Source organism: Babylonia areolata, chromosome 11, assembly GCF_041734735.1.
Source record: "Babylonia areolata isolate BAREFJ2019XMU chromosome 11, ASM4173473v1, whole genome shotgun sequence".
Classification (NCBI taxonomy): domain Eukaryota; kingdom Metazoa; phylum Mollusca; class Gastropoda; order Neogastropoda; family Buccinidae; genus Babylonia; species Babylonia areolata.
This window is the reverse complement of record NC_134886.1, coordinates 34212287-34231536: the sequence shown is the minus strand read 5'-3', so window position 1 is coordinate 34231536 and position 19250 is coordinate 34212287. Positions and strand designations below refer to the sequence as shown.

The 19250-nt window shown below is 41.8% G+C and overlaps 1 protein-coding gene across 6 annotated transcripts in view; it reads right to left on the bottom strand.

The window, feature by feature from the left end:
* The window catches only part of LOC143287682 (uncharacterized), a 37142-nt gene extending 20493 nt beyond the window's left edge, over positions 1–16649 (bottom strand). The window contains exons 1-9 of one of the 6 annotated variants that reach the window (XM_076595866.1): positions 16309–16649; positions 11471–11890; positions 10018–10458; positions 8508–8951; positions 7048–7491; positions 5583–6026; positions 4665–5108; positions 3145–3591; positions 688–2144 (exon numbers count right to left, since the gene is read on the bottom strand). In XM_076595866.1, coding sequence (XP_076451981.1) covers positions 688–2144; positions 3145–3591; positions 4665–5108; positions 5583–6026; positions 7048–7491; positions 8508–8951; positions 10018–10458; positions 11471–11879 — 4530 coding nt within the window. In that variant the 5' untranslated portion in view covers positions 11880–11890; positions 16309–16649. Of the gene's footprint in view, positions 1–687; positions 2145–3144; positions 3592–4664; positions 5109–5582; positions 6027–7047; positions 7492–8507; positions 8952–10017; positions 10459–11470; positions 11891–14424; positions 14754–16308 lie in introns of those variants that run through there. The other 5 variants (XM_076595870.1, XM_076595868.1, XM_076595869.1 and 2 more) reach the window with 5 other exon arrangements.
* Positions 16650–19250: the final 2601 nt, after the last annotated feature.

The following is a 19250-nucleotide window of genomic DNA, read 5'->3' as shown; positions in this document are numbered from 1 at the left end:
TTGTTGTTGTTTTAGTATTCTTATAAAAAGTAACTAAAAATTGTTGGATCACTCTGGTGCGCCAATCTCTCTCCCTCCCTCTCTCTCTTCCTCTCTTTCTCCTCTCAAATATGTTTTAGCGTAGCCATGGAGAAGCCACTACGCTTCAAAAGTTAAAATGTGATTAGTTTTTATTGAAGAATGAACCTTCTTATGACAGTTTGGGCACATTTCTCGTACCTTACGACTTGAGAATGAAATTTTTCTGACCAAACATACATTATCGTTTCTTATCGTAATCAGCAACGTATGTGTGTAACAATGTGTTATTAAACAGTAGCATTTTCACATTCTAGAATATATATAACACTCTCAGATCTGCAATATACCAGTCACTATCAAAAATGTAAAATTCTATCATTTCAACAAGAATACGTTTTAGAGTTAAAAAAAAAAGTGTAAACCAATTTTTTAAGTGACTACAAATCTAGATTTTATGCACACAAGAACAAGCAGCATTATTAACTAACAGTTGCATTAAAACAATACAAAATTAAACAGCAGTACAGGTATCGTCCATAGTAATCACAGACTGTCCATGCATGTGTATGCTCCCACACTATTTCCAAGACCCAAAAGTAAACTTAAAGCTGATGGTCCTCAACAAAGAGCAAATGGTTTCCATATATGTCATGCATAAACTCTTACCTTTCTGAAGTCACTGATTTTCAGTCTTGCATCCCATACACAAGAGGAAATCTCGATCCATCGCTCAGAGCTGTCACGAACACATCCCATGACATATAAAGGAGGATTTTTCTTTTTCTTGGCATTGCACTTGACACAAACATAACCACAAAATCGGCAAGTTGAAATTGTCACTATGCCCTCTGGTAAAATTTTGAAATTGCCCAATCGTTCTATCATACCATCATGTGAATTTGGTTCTCCAGTACTTGCTGCTGCCTCAGATTCCACATTTTGTACAGTTTCTTCATTTGCAGGTGAAAGGGTTACCTTATCCTGGCTGATGATCTGGTCATGTGGGAGAGTCACTCCTCCAGGTGTATCGTCATCTTTCTCATGTTTCAGCCTGCTCACGCAGACTTTGCCATGTTGGTTCCGGGAGACATGATAAACGTAAACGAGTTCTGGGTCACAGTCCGAGGGCAAAATGTGGGGGAGTTCCACAGTCACAGGACGTTGGAAGTGGAAAATTTCCCCAGCCCAGTACTCAGCAACGGGTGATATCACCTCCTCATCATCTGACAGTTTCAGCACGTCTCTGATGTGATCCACATTAGCACACACTGCAGCGTGTACCTCGACGGGGTTGTCCTCAACAGCATCAGCTGGCACGCGAAGAACCACATCGGAGTTGTCTTGTTTTAGACAGCCACCTTCTTTGTTCAAGACAATGGACGTCTGCCAGTCTTCCACAAATATTGGAGGGGGGACAGTATTTTCTGACCGATATGCATCTGATGCATGACACTTGCCGCCAATATTGACCTCACCACTGTTCTCATCAGAGTAATCAGACTGTTCAAAATTTGATAGAGATGATGCAGGTGATGTTGTTGAACAATATGAACAATGACTTCTGCAAGACTCGTCTCCGTCATTATGACAGCTAATGGAGTCATCTGATTCTTGACTTCCAACATCTGATTCCACACCTTGAATGAGTGTCTGCATTCCTGATGTGGTCTGTAGGTCTGCTGGCTGCTGCTCTTCTGTATCAGACTGTTCAAAATCTGATAGAGATGATGCAGATGATGTTGTTGAACAATATGAACAATGACTTCTGCAAGACTCGTCTCCGTCATTATGACAGCTAATGGAGTCATCTGATTCTTGGCTTCCCACATCTGATTCCACACCCTGAATGACTGTCTGCATTCCTGATGTGGTCTGTAGGTCTGCTGGCTGCTGCTCTTCTGTCTTGTGCACATGTTTGACATCTTCAAAGCATCCGGTGTTAGAGTTCCCAAGGTTTGTGTTGACAGATTCAGCATCCATGATGTCTCCAGATTCGACGGTAGAGTGCTGGTCAGTGGACTGCTCGGTTTCTTTGGAGCAGCTCCCTGTTGAACTTGTCTGTTCATGTTGCTGGCTTCCTGTACTTCCCACCATCTCTGTGAGCGTGCTGAGCTTGTGTTTTTCTGAAATATTAAACAAGCAACAAATCACATCATCATCATCACATCAGAATAACTGTCCGTTACATTATGAGCTAGTTTCCTTATCAGAAAGTGTAAATGTGATATTAAAGCAAACAGACGTACTTCATAGGATGCACACAATTAGCAACATAGGATTCATGCTTTGGTAACTCGTGTTTAAACCAGTGGCAAACCGGGTGATTGTCACTCGCGTCACAGTCTGGTTGGAAATTGTTAACAACACTCGTACAGTAACATAAGCACGTCCACCCTGGTACATGGGCCGCTGCCCCTCTTTGTATCCTTCACGAACTCACTGCTGCCCAAGGCATTACCTGTAGACTACGGCCGTGGAGCTGAGTTAGCCTCTTAGATCTGCTGGCTACAAGACTTTCTCCACGATTTGAAGTACTCAACTCATTCTTCCCTCTTAGATTCACTTCCATAGTGAAGTATGGATACATTGCTGGTATCCATCTTCTGTAGCTTAGCTTGCTTCTTGCAAGATTCATATCTTGCCAAAAGAACATTAAACAGTTTTCTGCACCCTTGACATGCTGACGCAATAATTAATGGCAGTTGTTTTTTAATCATTTAGTTCAAGCAGAAACTTCGCTAAATATAGAATTTACACTGATGATTATATCTCCGGAGCAACTAATGGGACGTTAATTTGAATACAAATTATATGGCATGGGAATTTTTAACGGATCGCTTTTCATCTTAGACATCAGGCTTTAAAATATGACTCGAGACACAGAAAGGCTGTTGCGCATTATGCTCAGTGTGAATGTCTTACACTACCTACATTCGCCCAAGTGGTCTGTTTTTTGTTGTTGTTGTTCTTTTTTCCGGAATTAGCCAATTATAGCGCAGATCGTTTGACAAATATTCAATAACCAACACATCACTGAAGGGGGCGAAAGAGGCTGCTAAAGTACAAACATGGAGTCACCTAAAAATACATTTGAAAAAGAAATAAAAAGTATAATTTACAAACCAATCCGTGAAGCAAGTCTGTGCCAGAATTCTGACAACGTTTTTTTCTGTGACTCAGGATACAGCATCAGATTGCAGGGTGGAATTCTGGCATCAATCCAGGAAGGGTGATACTTTGCCTTCTGCAGAAACAGAATGTGGGTGTCTGGCTTAAAACAGGCATAGACAGTGTCTTGCAGGAACATGTCATTGTCAGGATTGTCCAAAATGACAATGATGTCAGTCACTGGTTTCACGGACGGCAGATCTACCAAACGGTGTGTAGGAACCAGCTGTAGTCCACAGCGTGACTTCAGTTCGTCAGTCAGTTCCGTGTGTACAAAGTCTCTGCTGCAGCGACTGTGGATGACGTGAACAAACGTGTGCTCTGCTGACTCTAACAAAGTATGTTGAACCGGGCCAAAGTCGTTCAGAACAGCACGAACTGTAGGGTCCATATTGGGACGGCCTGAAAACATACAATACATCAATCAAAAGATAGAATATAATGTTGAAAGGAAAATCAAATTGAAATGTACACAAAATCTCTCTCTCTCTCTATCTGTGTGTGTGTGTGTGTGTGTGTGTGTGTGTGTGTGTGTGTGATTAGTGAAAGCGTTAAGACAAAGAAATACATATTGACATAATTATCATTATCATTTTTATCATTATCATTGGTAGTAGTAGTAGCAACAACAGCAGCAGCAATAGGAGGAGGAGTGGTAGTAGTAGTAACACAATTCTTCTTCTTCTTCTTATCATTATCATCATAAGCATTATTATAATTATAATCATCTTCTCGGATTTCAACAACAAACGGGTAGACAGAAGTGGTAGGTTTCGAGCCCCCTTGCAAGAACAACATGTTACTGTTCTTTTATCCCAACAGCAATCCGAACAACCAACCTTGACAGGCAGCATGCACATTACTCACATATCCATTGGTGCCATTTATCTCTGTGTGTGTGTGTGTGTGTGTGTGTGTGTGTGTGTGTGTGTGTGTGTTACATGAAACTGGTGTTCTTGTATGAAAGTGTGGATATCTTAGTTATAGTAAATCTTTTTCAAATGCTTTTACTGGCAGTTGCGAGTCACGAGTTTTACAATATTGATGTTTCACATGTTTGTTCGATGTCATAATTTAACTGACACGTGTGCAATTCGAGATTTATGGTTTATAATGATTAATGTGTTGCAGGGTGTCTTATTCAGGAATCTTTTATTTTAATGTACGTGTTATTTCAGAACATATATCTTTTTTGTCAATCAAAAGATAGAATATTATGATGGCAATAAATTGCTGAGAGGAAAATCGAATTAAAATATACAAAAAATGCTCCTCCTCCCTCTCTATCCCTCTTTCACTTGTGATAGTATTAAGACAAAGAAATACATATAGACACAACTGTCATTAGCATTGCTATCATTATCATTATTATGAGCAGCAGTAGCAGTAGTAGTAGAATGAATACCAATGTACGCGCAAATACCACAACATGCATGTTTAAACTAAATTCTAAAATACAAAGATACGTCACAAACCAATCTGTGAGGCCAGCGAGTGCCAGAAGTGTGACAGGTTCTTCTGTGACACAGAATACAGCATCAGAGTGTGATGCAAAAAGCAGCGAACAATCCAGAACAGACGACAGTCTCCCTTGTGCAGAAACAGAATGTGGGTGTCTGGCTTAAAACAGGTATAGACAGTGTTTTGCAGGAATATGTCTTTGTGAGGATTGTCCAGAATGACAATGATGTCAGTTACTGGTTTCACGGACGGCAGATCTACCAAACGGTGTGTAGGAACCAGCTGTAGTCCACAGCGTGACTTCAGTTCCTCAGTCAGTTCCGTGTATACAACGTCTCTGCTGCAGCGACTGTGGATGACGTGAACAAACGTGTGCTCTGCTGACTCTAACAAAGTATGCTGAACCGGGCCAAAGTCATTCAGAGCAGCACGAACTGTAGAGTCCATATTGGGACGGCCTGAAAACATACAATACATCAATCAAAAGATAGAATATACTGTGGAAAGGAAAATCAAATGTACACAAAATCAACTCTCTATCTCAATGTGTGTGTGTGTGTGTGTGTGTGTGTGTGTGTGTGTGTGTGTGTTGCAGGGTGTCTTATTCAGGAATCTTTTATTTTAATGTACGTGTTATTTCAGAACATATATCTTTTTTGTCAATCAAAAGATAGAATATTATGATGGCAAAAATTGCTGAGAGGAAAACCGAATTAAAATATACAAAAAATGCTCCTCCTCCCTCTCTATCCCTCTTTCACTTGCGATACTATTAAGACAAAGAAATACATATAGACACATCTGTCATTAGCATTGCTATCATTATCATGAGTAGCAGTAGCAGTAGTAGTAGATTGAATACCGAGGTACGCGCAAATACCACAGCGTGCATGTTTAAACTAAATTCTAAAATACAAAGATACGTCACAAACCAATTTCTGAGGCCAGTGAGTGCCAGAAGTGTGACAGGTTCTTCTGTGACACAGAATACAGCATCAGAGTGTGATGCAGAAAGCAGCGATCAATCCAGGACGGACGATAGTGTCCCTTCTGCAGAAACAGAATGTGGGTGTCTGGCTGACAATAGGTCGTGACAGTGTCTTGCAGGAACATGTCATTGTCAGGCTTGTCCAGAATGGCAATGATGTCAGTCACTGGTATTATGGACGCCAGATCTACCAAGCGGTGTCTAGGAACCAGTTGTAGTCCACAGCGTGACTTCAGTTCCTCAGTCAGCTCCGTGTGTACAAAGTCTCTGCTGCAGTGACTGTGGATGACGTGAACAAACATGTGCTCTGCTGACTCTAAAAAAGTATGCTGAACCGGACCAAAGTCATTCAGAACAGCATGAACTGTAGGGTCCATATTGGGACGGCCTGAAAACATATCAATCAAAAGATAGAATATAATGTTGAAAATGTACACAAAATTAACTCTCTCTCTATCTCTCTCTGTGTGTGTGTGTGTGTGTGTGTGTGTGTGTGTGTGTGTGTGATTAGTGAAAGCGTTAAGACAAAGAAATACATATTGACATGATTATCATGATCATTTTTATCATTATCATTGGTAGTAGTAGTAGCAACAACAGCAGCAGCAATAGGAGGAGGAGTGGTAGTAGTAGCAACACAATTCTTCTTTTTCTTATCATTATTATCATAAGCATTATTATAATTATAATCATCTTCTTGGACTTCAACAGCAAACGGGTAGGCAGAAGCAGTAGGTTTCGAGGACCCCTTGCAAGAACAACATGTTACTGTTCTTTTATCCCAACAGTAATCCGAACAACCAAACTTGACAGGCAGCACGCACATTACTGACATATCCATTGGTGCCATTTATCTGTGTGTGTGTGTGTGTGTGTGTGTGTGTGTGTGTGTGTGCGTGTGTGTGTGTATATGTGTTACATAAAACTGGTGTTCTTGTATGAAAGTGTGGATATCGCAGAGTAAATCTTTTTCAAATGTTTTTACTGGCAGTTGCGAGTCACGAGTTTTACAATATTGATGTTTCACATATTTGTTCAATGTCATAATTTAACTAACACGTATGCAATACGAGATTTATGGTATATACTGATTAATTTGTTGCAGGGTGTCTTATTCAGGAATCCTTTATTTTAATGTACGTGTCAATCAAAAGACGATGGCAATAAAATGCTGTGAATAAATCGAATTGAAATATACACAAAATCCTCCCTATCCCTCTCTCTCCCTCGTTCACTTGTGATAGTATTAAGACAAAGAAATACATATAGACACAACTGTCATTAGCATTGCTATCATTATCATTATCATGGGTAGCAGTAGTAGTAGTAGAATGAATACCAAAGTACGCGCAAATACCACAACATGCATGATTAAACTAAATTCTAAAGTACAAAGATACGTCACAAACCAATTAGTGAGGCCAGTGAGTGCCAGAAGTGTGACAGGTTCTTCTGTGACACAGAACACAGCATGTGAGAGTGTTGTCGAAAGCTTTTATAAATCCAGAATGGACGATAGTCTCCCGTCTGCAGAAACAGAATGTGGGTGTCTGGCTGACAATAGGTCGTGACAGTGTCTTGAAGGAACATCTTATTGTCAGGATTGTCCAAAATGACAATGATGTCAGTCACTGGTTTCACGGACGGCAGATCTAGCAAACGGTGTGTAGGAACCAGCTGTAGTCCACAGCGTGACTTAAGTTCCTCAGTCAGCTCCGTGTGTACAAAGTCTCTGCTGCAGTGACTGTGGATGACGTGAACAAACGTGTGCTCTGCTGACTCTAAAAAAGTATGCTGAACCAGGCCAAAGTCATTCAGAACAGCACGAACTGTAGGGTCCATATTGGGACGGCCTGAAAACATACAATGCATCAATCAAAAGATAGAATATAATGTTGAAAGTTAAATCAAACTGAAATGTACACAAAATCAACTCTCTCTCTCTCTCTCTGTGTGTGTGTGTGTGTGTGTGTGTGTGTGTGTGTGTGTGTGTGTGTGTGTGTGTGTGTGTGTGTGTGTGTGTGTGTGATTAGTGAAAGCATTAAGACAAAGAAACACATATTGACATAATTATCATTATCACTTTTATCATTATCATTGGAAATAGTAGTAGCAGCAACAGCAGCAGCAGTAGGAGAAGGAGTGGTAGTAGTAGCAACACAAGTCTTCTTCTTCTTCTTCTTCTTATCATTATTATCATTACCATTATTATTATTATAATCATCTTCACGGACTTCAACAGCAAACGGATAGACAGAAGTGGTAGGTTTTGAGCACCCTTTGTAAGAACAACATGTTACTGTTCTTTTATCCCAACAGCAATCCGAACAATCAACCTTGACAGGCAGCATGCACATTACTGACATGTCCACTGGCGCCATTTATCTGTGTGTTTTTACTGACAGTTGCGAGTCACGAGTTTTACAATATTGATGTTTCACATGTTTGTTCACTGTCATAATTTAACTGACACGTGTGCAATTCGAGATTTATGGTTTATAATGATTAATGTGTTGCAGGGTGTCTTATTCAGGAATCTTTTATTTTAATGTACGTGTTATTTCAGAACATATATCTTTTTTGTCAATCAAAAGATAGAATATTATGATGGCAATAAATTGCTGAGAGGAAAATCGAATTAAAATATACAAAAAATGCTCCTCCTCCATCTCTATCCCTCTTTCACTTGTGATAGTATAAAGACAAAGAAATACATATAGACACAGCTGTCATTAGCAATGCTATCATTATCATTATCATGAGTAGCGGTAGCAGTAGCAGTAGTAGTAGAATGAAAACCAAAGTACGCGCAAATACCAAAACATGCATGTTTAAACTAAATTCTAAAATACAAAGATACGTCACAAACCAATTTGTGAGGCCAGCGAGTGCCAGAAGTGTGACAGGTTCTTCTGTGACACAGAATACAGCATCAGAGTGTGATGCAAAAAGCAGCGAACAATCCAGGACAGACGATAGTCTCCCTTCTGCAGAAACAGAATGTGGGTGTCTGGCTGACAATAGGTATAGACAGTGTTTTGCAGGAACATGTCATTGGCAGGATTGTTCAGAATGACAATGATGTCAGTTACTGGTTTCACGGACGGCAGATCTACCAAACGGTGTGTAGGAACCAGCTGTAGTCCACAGCGTGACTTCAGTTCGTCAGTCAGTTCCGTGTGTACAAAGTCTCTGCTGTAGTGACTGTGGATGACGTGAACAAACGTGTGCTCTGCTGACTCTAACAAAGTATGCTGAACCGGGCCAAAGTCGTTCAGAACAGCACGAACTGTAGGGTCCATATTGGGACGGCCTGAAAACATACAATACATCAATCAAAAGATAGAATATAATGTTGAAAGGAAAATCAAATTGAAATGTACACAAAATCAACTCTCTCTCTCTATCTGTGTGTGTGTGTGTGTGTGTGTGTGTGTGTGTGTGTGTGTGTGTGTGTGTGTGTGTGTGATTAGTGAAAGCGTTAAGACAAAGAAATACATATTGACATAATTATCATTATCATTTTTATCATTATCATTGGTAGTAGTAGTAGCAGCAACAGCAGCAGCAGTAGGAGGAGGAGTGGTAGTAGTACTAACACAATTCTTCTTCTTCTTCTTCTTATCATTATCATCATAAGCATTATTATAATTATAATCATCTTCTCGGACTTCAACAGCAAACGGGTAGACAGAAGTGGTAGGTTTCGAGCACCCCTTGCAAGAACAACATGTTACTGTTCTTTTATCCCAACAGCAATCCGAACAACCAACCTTGACAGGCAGCACGCACATTACTGACATATCCATTGGTGCCATTTACCTCTGTGTGTGTGTGTGTGTGTGTGTGTGTGTGTGTGTGTGTGTGTGTATGTGTGTTACATAAAACTGGTGTTCTTGTATGAAAGTGTGGATATCTGAGTTATAATAAATCTTTTTCAAGTGTTTTTACTGGCAGTTGCGAGTCACGAGTTTTTACAATATTGATGTTTCACATGTTTGTTCAATGTCATAATTTAACTAACACGTGTGCAATACGAGATTTATGGTATATAATGATTAATTTGTTGCAGGGTTTCTTATTCAGGAATCCTTTATTTTAATGTACGTGTCAATCAAAAGACGATGGCAATAAAATGCTGAGAGGAAACTGAATTGAAATATACACAAAATCCTCCCTATCCCTCTCTCTCCCTCTTTCACTTGTGATAGTATTAAGACAAAGAAATACATATAGACACAACTGTCATTAGCATTGCTATCATTATCATTATCATGAAGAGCAGTAGTAGTAGTAGTAGAATGAATACCAAAGCATGTGCAAATACCACAACATGCATGATTAAACTAAATTCTAAAGTACAATGATACGTCACAAACCAATTAGTGAGGCCAGTGAGTGCCAGAAGTGTGACAGGTTCTTCTGTGACACAGAATACAGCATCAGAGTGTGATGCGGAAAGCAGCGATCAATCCAGGACGGACGATAGTCTCCCGTCTGCAGAAACAGAACATGGGTGTCTGGCTGAAAATAGGTCTTGACAGTGTCATGCAGGAAGATATTTTTTGACTTGTCCAGAATGACAATGATGTCAGTCACTGGTTTCACGGACGCCAGATCTACCAAACGGTGTGTAGGAACCAGCTGTAGTCCACAGCATGACTTCAGTTCCTCAGTCAGCTCCGTGTGTACAAAGTCTCTGCTGCAGTGACTGTGGATGACGTGAACAAACGTGTGCTCTGCTGACTCTAACAAAGTATGCTGAACCAGGCCAAAGTCATTCAGAACAGCACGAACTGTAGGGTCCATATTGGGACGGCCTGAAAACATACAATACATCAATCAAAAGATAGAATATAATGTTGAAAGTTAAATCAAATTGAAATGTACACAAAATCAACTGTGCGTGTGTGTGTGTGTGTGTGTGTGTGTGTGTGTGTGTGTGTGTGTGTGTGTGTGTGTGTGTGTGTGTGTGTGTGTGTGTGTGATTAGTGAAAGCATTAGTAGTAGCAACACAAGTCTTCTTCTTCTTATCATTATTATCATTACCATTATTATAATTATAATCATCTTCTCGGACTTCAACAGCAAACGGGTAGACAGAAGTGGTAGGTTTTGAGCACGCCTTGCAAGAACAACATGTTACTGTTCTTTTATCCCAACAGCAATCCGAACAACCAACCTTGACAGGCAGCACGCACATTACTGACATATCCATTGGTGCCATTTATCTGTGTGTGTGTGTGTGTGTGTGTGTGTGTGTGTGTGTGTTACATAAAACTGGTGTTCTTGTATGAAAGTGTGGATATCTCAGTTATAGTAAATCTTTTTCCAATGTTTTTACTTGCAGTTGCGAGTCACGAGTTTGACAATATTGATGTTTCACATGTTTGTTCAGTGTCATATTTTAACTAACACGTGGTCTATTCAATGTCATAATTCAAGTAACACGTGTGCAATACGAGATTTATGGTTTATAATGATTAATGTGTTACAGGGTGTCTTTTTCAGGAATTTATTTTAATGTACGTGTTATTTCAGAACATGTATCTTTTTTGTTCAATCCAAAGATAGAATATTATGATGGCAATAAACTGCTGAGAGGAAATCGGATTGAAATATACAAAAAAATATCCCGCTCCCTCTCTCTCCCTCTTTCACTTGTGATAGTATTAAGACAAAGAAATACATATAGACACAACTGTCATTAGCATTGCTATCATTATCACGAGTAGCAGTAGTAGTAGTAGTAGAATGAATACCAAAGTACGCGCAAATGCCACAACATGCATGATTAAACTAAATTCTAAAGTACAAAGATACGTCACAAACCAATTAGTGAGGCCAGTGAGTGCCAGAAGTGTGACAGGTTCTTCTGTGACACAGAACACAGCATCAGAGTGTGATGCGGAAAGTAGCGATCAATCCAGGACGGACGATAGTCTCCCGTCTGCAGAAACAGAACATGGGTGTCTGGCTGAAAATAGGTCGTGACAGTGTCATCCAGGAAGATATCTTTTGACTTGTCCAGTATGACAATGATGTCAGTCACTGGTTTCACGGACGGCAGATCTACCAAACGGTGTGTAGGAACCAGCTGTAGTCCACAGCGTGACTTCAGTTCGTCAGTCAGCTCCGTGTGTACAAAGTCTCTGCTGCAGTGACTGTGGATGACGTGAACAAACGTGTGCTCTGCTGACTCTAACAAAGTATGCTGAACAGCACGAACTGTAGGGTCCATATTGGGACGGCCTGAAAACATAAAATGCATTAATCAAACGATAGAATATAATGTAGGCAATGCAATATTGACAGGAAAATCGAATTGAAATGTACTCAAACCCCCCACCCCCTCCTTCTCTCTCGCACACACACAGACACTATTTAAACGCATAACACGTAACGTAAATCAACAATGAACTGAACACTACTATTACTACTACTACTACTACTACTACTAAAAATAATGATAACAATTGAGTCGTAGCCTAGTGGTATCGCGTCTGCCAAGGAAGCCAAGGAATCTGGGCTCATGGGATCGAATCCCACTCTCGGCATTACCCCCTCCCTCACACCCATCCACTACACCTTGAGTGGTGGTCCAGACGCTATTCATTTGCATGAGATGATAAAGCGAGTTCCAGTGTGCAGCAAATATGTTTGCTGAGCTAATAGTTTCGACTCACAATCCTTTTTTTTTAACCCTTATTTTCATACCAGACTTGTGTGTGTGTGTGTGTGTGTGTGTGTGTGTGTGTGTGTGTGTGTGTGAACACGAAATAAACCGGTAATGATTCGGAAATACGGCTAAATTCGGAAAACATGCATTCCATTATTGGTATGACTGAAGATTTTTTCCTTCTATGTTTAAACAAAATTGGGTATTGGTAGACAAAAGATTTCCAGAAAAAATGACAATGTTAAAGTTGACCACACACACACACACACACACACACACACACACACACACACACACAGACAACCGAACACCGGGTTATAATATAGACTCACTTTGTTTACAGTGAGCCAAAAATCAAAGAAACATGAGAAGGGTAGAGGTAATGGGGCGAGGCGGTAAAGAGGGAAGGGTGGCTGAGGAATGTATGCTTGAAAACCCGCACATGTGTGTGTCCATGTATAGCCTATGTGTGTGTTTGTGTATGTGCATGCGTTTGTGTGTGTGTGCATGCGTGCCTGTGTTTCTCTATGTGTGTGCGTGTGCGCAAATGTGGTGTGGTGTGGTGTGGTGTGGTGTGGTGGTGTGTGTGTGTGTGTGTGTGTTGGTGTGGTGTGGTGTGGTGTGTGTGTGTGTGTGTGTGTGTGTGTGTGTGTGTGTGTGTGTGTGTGAGTGCGTATGTATGTTCATTTGTGTTTGTATGGAAAAAGAGTTTTTAGAATCTCAGATAAAAAACAAAAACAAAAACAGAACACAAGTAGGTCTCTGAATGTGCGTGAGTGCGTGTTTCTGTGTTTGTGTTTCTGAGTGTGTGTGTGTGTGTGGGGGGGGGGGATAGTGTTCAACACATTATGTATATCGTAAAATAACAATACATTGAACACTAATAATAACAATGACAACAACAACAATAATTATGGCAGTATCAGTATAAGTAGCTCAAGGAGGCGTCACTACGTTCAGTCAAATCAATATACGTTACACCACAACGTAACCCAACGCGCTTAGTCAGGCCTTGAGAAAAAAAAACGAGAAAAGAGAGATAAATACATAAATATAATTAAAAATCAACAACAACAATAAGAATAATTATTATTATTATTTTCATAAGGCGCAAAATCTTGATGACGTCAGCTGTAAGCGCACAAAAAACCCCTAAAAAAACCAACAACAACAACAAAAAAGAAAGAAAAAGGAGAAAAATGATGATAAATATGCAAATAAATGTAAAATATGCAGAAACACATACACACACACATACATGCATAACAGCTATGCAACAAACATGTAGTTTCACAGATGTGAAAGCACAATCAACTACGCATAAACGTACATAAGCCACACACACACACACACACACATATATATATATATATATATATATATATATATATATACCAACACACACACACACACACACACACACACACACACAAAGGAGTCGTAGCCTAGTGATATCACGTCCGCCTAGGAAGCCAGGGAATCTGGGCTCATGAGATCGAATCCCACTCTCGAAATTAACCCACCCCCCTCCACTTCACCTTCAGTAGCAGTCTGGTCGCCATTCACCAGTTCGCATGAGTTCCCGTGTGTAGTATGCACTTAGCGCTCGTTAAAAAAGCCACGACAACGAAGGTTTCTTACTGGCAAAATTCTGTAGAAAACTCCACTTTGATATGAACGCAAATACACTTGCGAGCAGAAAAACGGTGGCACTACACTGTGGCGAAACGCTCTAACTGGGGAGTTCTGCTTGAATTTCATACAGAGAGATATGAGACAAAGAGTAATAAGCATTTATAAAGCGCTTACCATACGGGCCAAAGCGCATTTAACAGTGCATGTGGAATGAACAAGGTACAATAATTTAACTTTCTAAAAAAATTAAAAAAACAAAAAAAAACGTAAACATGCTGTATCAATATGAAAAATATGAAAACAGTGTGATATCACACACATACACACACACACACACACACACACACACAGATACACGCGCACGCGCAAGCGTTGAGAATAAATCTTTGTGGTTAATAAAGTGCAGAAGCAGTCAATGATCTGAAACTTATACAAGTCATTTCAAACTTTTTACCCAGACAGTGTGACTTACCTTCAGCAAGAAAGTCACGAAAATGTCTCAACTCTTTTTCCTTGGTTTCAAGTTTCTGTAGAGGGTCTGTAACAGAAGAACAAAAGCCTACAATAAAGAATTACAGCAATGTAACCAGAACAGTGACCCGTATTTTTGTGGCATCATCTCTAAAGTAACTCCGGTTTGAAATAATTCGACTGAGCTCGTGAAAGTGCAACATTTATCCCATTACCATCATCCTGAATTTTGAAAAATGATAATTTCTACGGGGCACAAGTGAACAACAAAGCAGGTGTGTTTACGAGTTGCTTGGTTTACAGGTACTGGTTCTTCTTCCTCTAGCAGTCTTTATTGGAAATGTGATTCTAATGCCGTATATGCAGTGTGCTCAGGAGCTTGCAGATTCCAGTGTCGTTCTCGTCAAACCAGTCTTTGTAGCTCCTCTGTACAAAGCCGAGTGTATCAGCTGCTGCAGTGTACACAGCATCTCTAAAGGTGCTCCATACCTCTCTGCATCAGTCGATGCAGGAATTTCTAGGAGAGCTGCTTGGATTTGCTGCTGCAGCACGTCTTTGGTGATAGGGAGGCGGTAGATGTTCCTAGGAGGTTTCTGCCTGGCTGGTTGGAGCTTGCGTGCAAGTCTGAGGAGGAGCTGCGCACCGTCGACTCACTCTCTTGTCCGAGACCGTCTGTATCCAGTGGCAAGACGAGGTCAAGACGACTGGAGATGGAAACGGATGCAGTGGATGACCAGGATGTCCTATGTGCCTCATCCTGCTCTCAGCACTCCACAGTGCTCTGCTGCAACCACCTTCGTCTCCATTGAACCATGAATGTTTCTTCCGCAGAGTCCGCCGGATCCAGTCTTCACATGCTTGGGTAGAGAAGCCCTAACTCACCGAGGGTTTGAGACCCGTCGGCTACCCTCACCTAGTTTAGCCAGCCTGTCAAAGCCGTTGCCCGGGGGTTGGGCGCTGCCGCATGCTAGCAGCTTCTAGGACCCATAGGTGAGAGCTGGGTGCCGGTGGGGACCAATAGAGGACGAACCACTCCCGGAAGAGCGTGACAAGCCCGCCTTCTAGAAGTACTACCCCTCCCATGCACCCCCTAACCCCATATATATATATATATATATATATATATATATATATACCAACACACACACACACACACACACACACACACACGCAAAGGAGTTGTAGCCTAGTGATATCAAGTCCGCCTAGGAAGCCAGGGAATCTGGGCTCATGGGATCGAATCCTATTCTCGAAATTAACCCACCACCCTCCACTTCACCTTCAGTAGCAGTCTGGACGCCATTCATCAGTTCGCATGAGTTCCCGTGTGTAGTATGCACTTAGCGCTCGTAAAAAAAAAAGCCATGACAACAAAGGTTTGTTAGTGGCAAAATTCTGTAGAAAACTCCACTTTGATAGGAACACAAATACACTTGCAAGCAGAAAAAAGGTGGCACTGCACTGTGGCGAAACGCTCTAACTGGGGAGTTCTGCTTGAATTTCATACAGAGAGATATGAGACAAAGAGTAATATGCATTTATAAAGCGCTTACCATACGGGCTAAAGCGCATTTAACAGTGCATGTGGCATGAACAAGGTACAATAATTTAACCATCTATAAAAAAACAAAACAAAAAAAACAACGTAAACATGCTGTGTCGATATGAAAAATATTAAAACAGTGTGATATCACACACACACACACACACACAAACACACACACACACACACACACACACACACACACACACACACACACATACACACACGCGTGCGCGCAAGCGTTGAGCATAAATCTTTGTGGTTGATAAAGTGCAGAAGCAGTCAATGATCTGAAACTTATACAAGTCATTTCAAACTTTTTACCCAGGCAGTGTGACTTACTTTTAGCAAGTAAGACACGAGAACGTCTCCCCTGTTCAACGAATGTGCTCCCAGAGAGTTTCTTGGTTTTACGTTTATACTCTGCAACAGAAGAACAAAAGCCTACAATAAAGAATTACAGCAATGTAACCAGAACAGTGACCCGTATTTTTGTGGCATCATCTCTAAAGTAACTCCGGTTTGAAATAATTCGACTGAGCTCGTGAAAGTGCAACATTTATCCCATTACCATCATCCTGAATTTTGAAAAATGATAATTTCTACGGGGCACAAGTGAACAACAAAGCAGGTGTGTTTACGAGTTGCTTGGTTTACAGGTACTGGTTCTTCTTCCTCTAGCAGTCTTTATTGGAAATGTGATTCTAATGCCGTATATGCAGTGTGCTCAGGAGCTTGCAGATTCCAGTGTCGTTCTCGTCAAACCAGTCTTTGTAGCTCCTCTGTACAAAGCCGAGTGTATCAGCTGCTGCAGTGTACACAGCATCTCTAAAGGTGCTCCATACCTCTCTGCATCAGTCGATGCAGGAATTTCTAGGAGAGCTGCTTGGATTTGCTGCTGCAGCACGTCTTTGGTGATAGGGAGGCGGTAGATGTTCCTAGGAGGTTTCTGCCTGGCTGGTTGGAGCTTGTGTGCAAGTCTGAGGAGGAGCTGCGCACCGTCGACTCACTCTCTTGTCCGAGACCGTCTGTATCCAGTGGCAAGACGAGGTCAAGACGACTGGAGATGGAAACGGATGCAGTGGATGACCAGGATGTCCTATGTGCCTCATCCTGCTCTCAGCACTCCACAGTGCTCTGCTGCAACCACCTTCGTCTCCATCGAACCATGAATGTTTCTTCCGCAGAGTCCGCCGGATCCAGTCTTCACATGCTTGGGTAGAGAAGCCCTAACTCACCGAGGGTTTGAGACCCGTCGGCTACCCTCACCTAGTTTAGCCAGCCTGTCAAAGCCGTTGCCCGGGGGTTGGGCGCTGCCGCATGCTAGCAGCTTCTAGGACCCATAGGTGAGAGCTGGGTGCCGGTGGGGACCAATAGAGGACGAACCACTCCCGGAAGAGCGTGACAAGCCCGCCTTCTAGAAGTACTACCCCTCCCATGCACCCCCTAACCCCATATATATATATATATATATATATATATATATATACCAACACACACACACACACACACACACACACACACACACACACACACACGCAAAGGAGTTGTAGCCTAGTGATATCAAGTCCGCCTAGGAAGCCAGGGAATCTGGGCTCATGGGATCGAATCCTATTCTCGAAATTAACCCACCACCCTCCACTTCACCTTCAGTAGCAGTCTGGACGCCATTCATCAGTTCGCATGAGTTCCCGTGTGTAGTATGCACTTAGCGCTCGTAAAAAAAAAAGCCATGACAACAAAGGTTTGTTAGTGGCAAAATTCTGTAGAAAACTCCACTTTGATAGGAACACAAATACACTTGCAAGCAGAAAAAAGGTGGCACTGCACTGTGGCGAAACGCTCTAACTGGGGAGTTCTGCTTTAATTTCATACAGAGAGATATGAGACAAAGAGTAATATGCATTTATAAAGCGCTTACCATACGGGCTAAAGCGCATTTAACAGTGCATGTGGCATGAACAAGGTACAATAATTTAACCATCTATAAAAAAACAAAACAAAAAAAACAACGTAAACATGCTGTGTCGATATGAAAAATATTAAAACAGTGTGATATCACACACACACACACACACACAAACACACACACACACACACACACACATACACACACGCGTGCGCGCAAGCGTTGAGCATGAATCTTTGTGGTTAATAAAGTGCAGAAGCAGTCAATGATCTGAAACTTATACAAGTCATTTCAAACTTTTTACCCAGACAGTGTGACTTACCTTCAGCAAGAAAGTCACGAAAATGTCTCAACTCTTTTTCCTTGGTTTCAAGTTTCTGTAGAGGGTCTGTAACAGAAGAACAAAAGCCTACAATAAAGAATTACAGCAATGTAACCAGAACAGTGACCCGTATTTTTGTGGCATCATCTCTAAAGTAACTCCGGTTTGAAATAATTCGACTGAGCTCGTGAAAGTGCAACATTTATCCCATTACCATCATCCTGAATTTTGAAAAATGATAATTTCTACGGGGCACAAGTGAACAACAAAGCAGGTGTGTTTACGAGTTGCTTGGTTTACAGGTACTGGTTCTTCTTCCTCTAGCAGTCTTTATTGGAAATGTGATTCTAATGCCGTATATGCAGTGTGCTCAGGAGCTTGCAGATTCCAGTGTCGTTCTCGTCAAACCAGTCTTTGTAGCTCCTCTGTACAAAGCCGAGTGTATCAGCTGCTGCAGTGTACACAGCATCTCTAAAGGTGCTCCATACCTCTCTGCATCAGTCGATGCAGGAATTTCTAGGAGAGCTGCTTGGATTTGCTGCTGCAGCACGTCTTTGGTGATAGGGAGGCGGTAGATGTTCCTAGGAGGTTTCTGCCTGGCTGGTTGGAGCTTGCGTGCAAGTCTGAGGAGGAGCTGCGCACCGTCGACTCACTCTCTTGTCCGAGACCGTCTGTATCCAGTGGCAAGACGAGGTCAAGACGACTGGAGATGGAAACGGATGCAGTGGATGACCAGGATGTCCTATGTGCCTCATCCTGCTCTCAGCACTCCACAGTGCTCTGCTGCAACCACCTTCGTCTCCATCGAACCATGAATGTTTCTTCCGCAGAGTCCGCCGGATCCAGTCTTCACATGCTTGGGTAGACAAGCCCTAACTCACCGAGGGTTTGAGACCCGTCGGCTACCCTCACCAAGTTTAGCCAGCCTGTCAAAGCCGTTGCCCGGGGGTTGGGCGCTGCCGCATGCTAGCAGCTTCTAGGACCCATAGGTGAGAGCTGGGTGCCGGTGGGGACCAATAGAGGACGAACCACTCCCGGAAGAGCGTGACAACC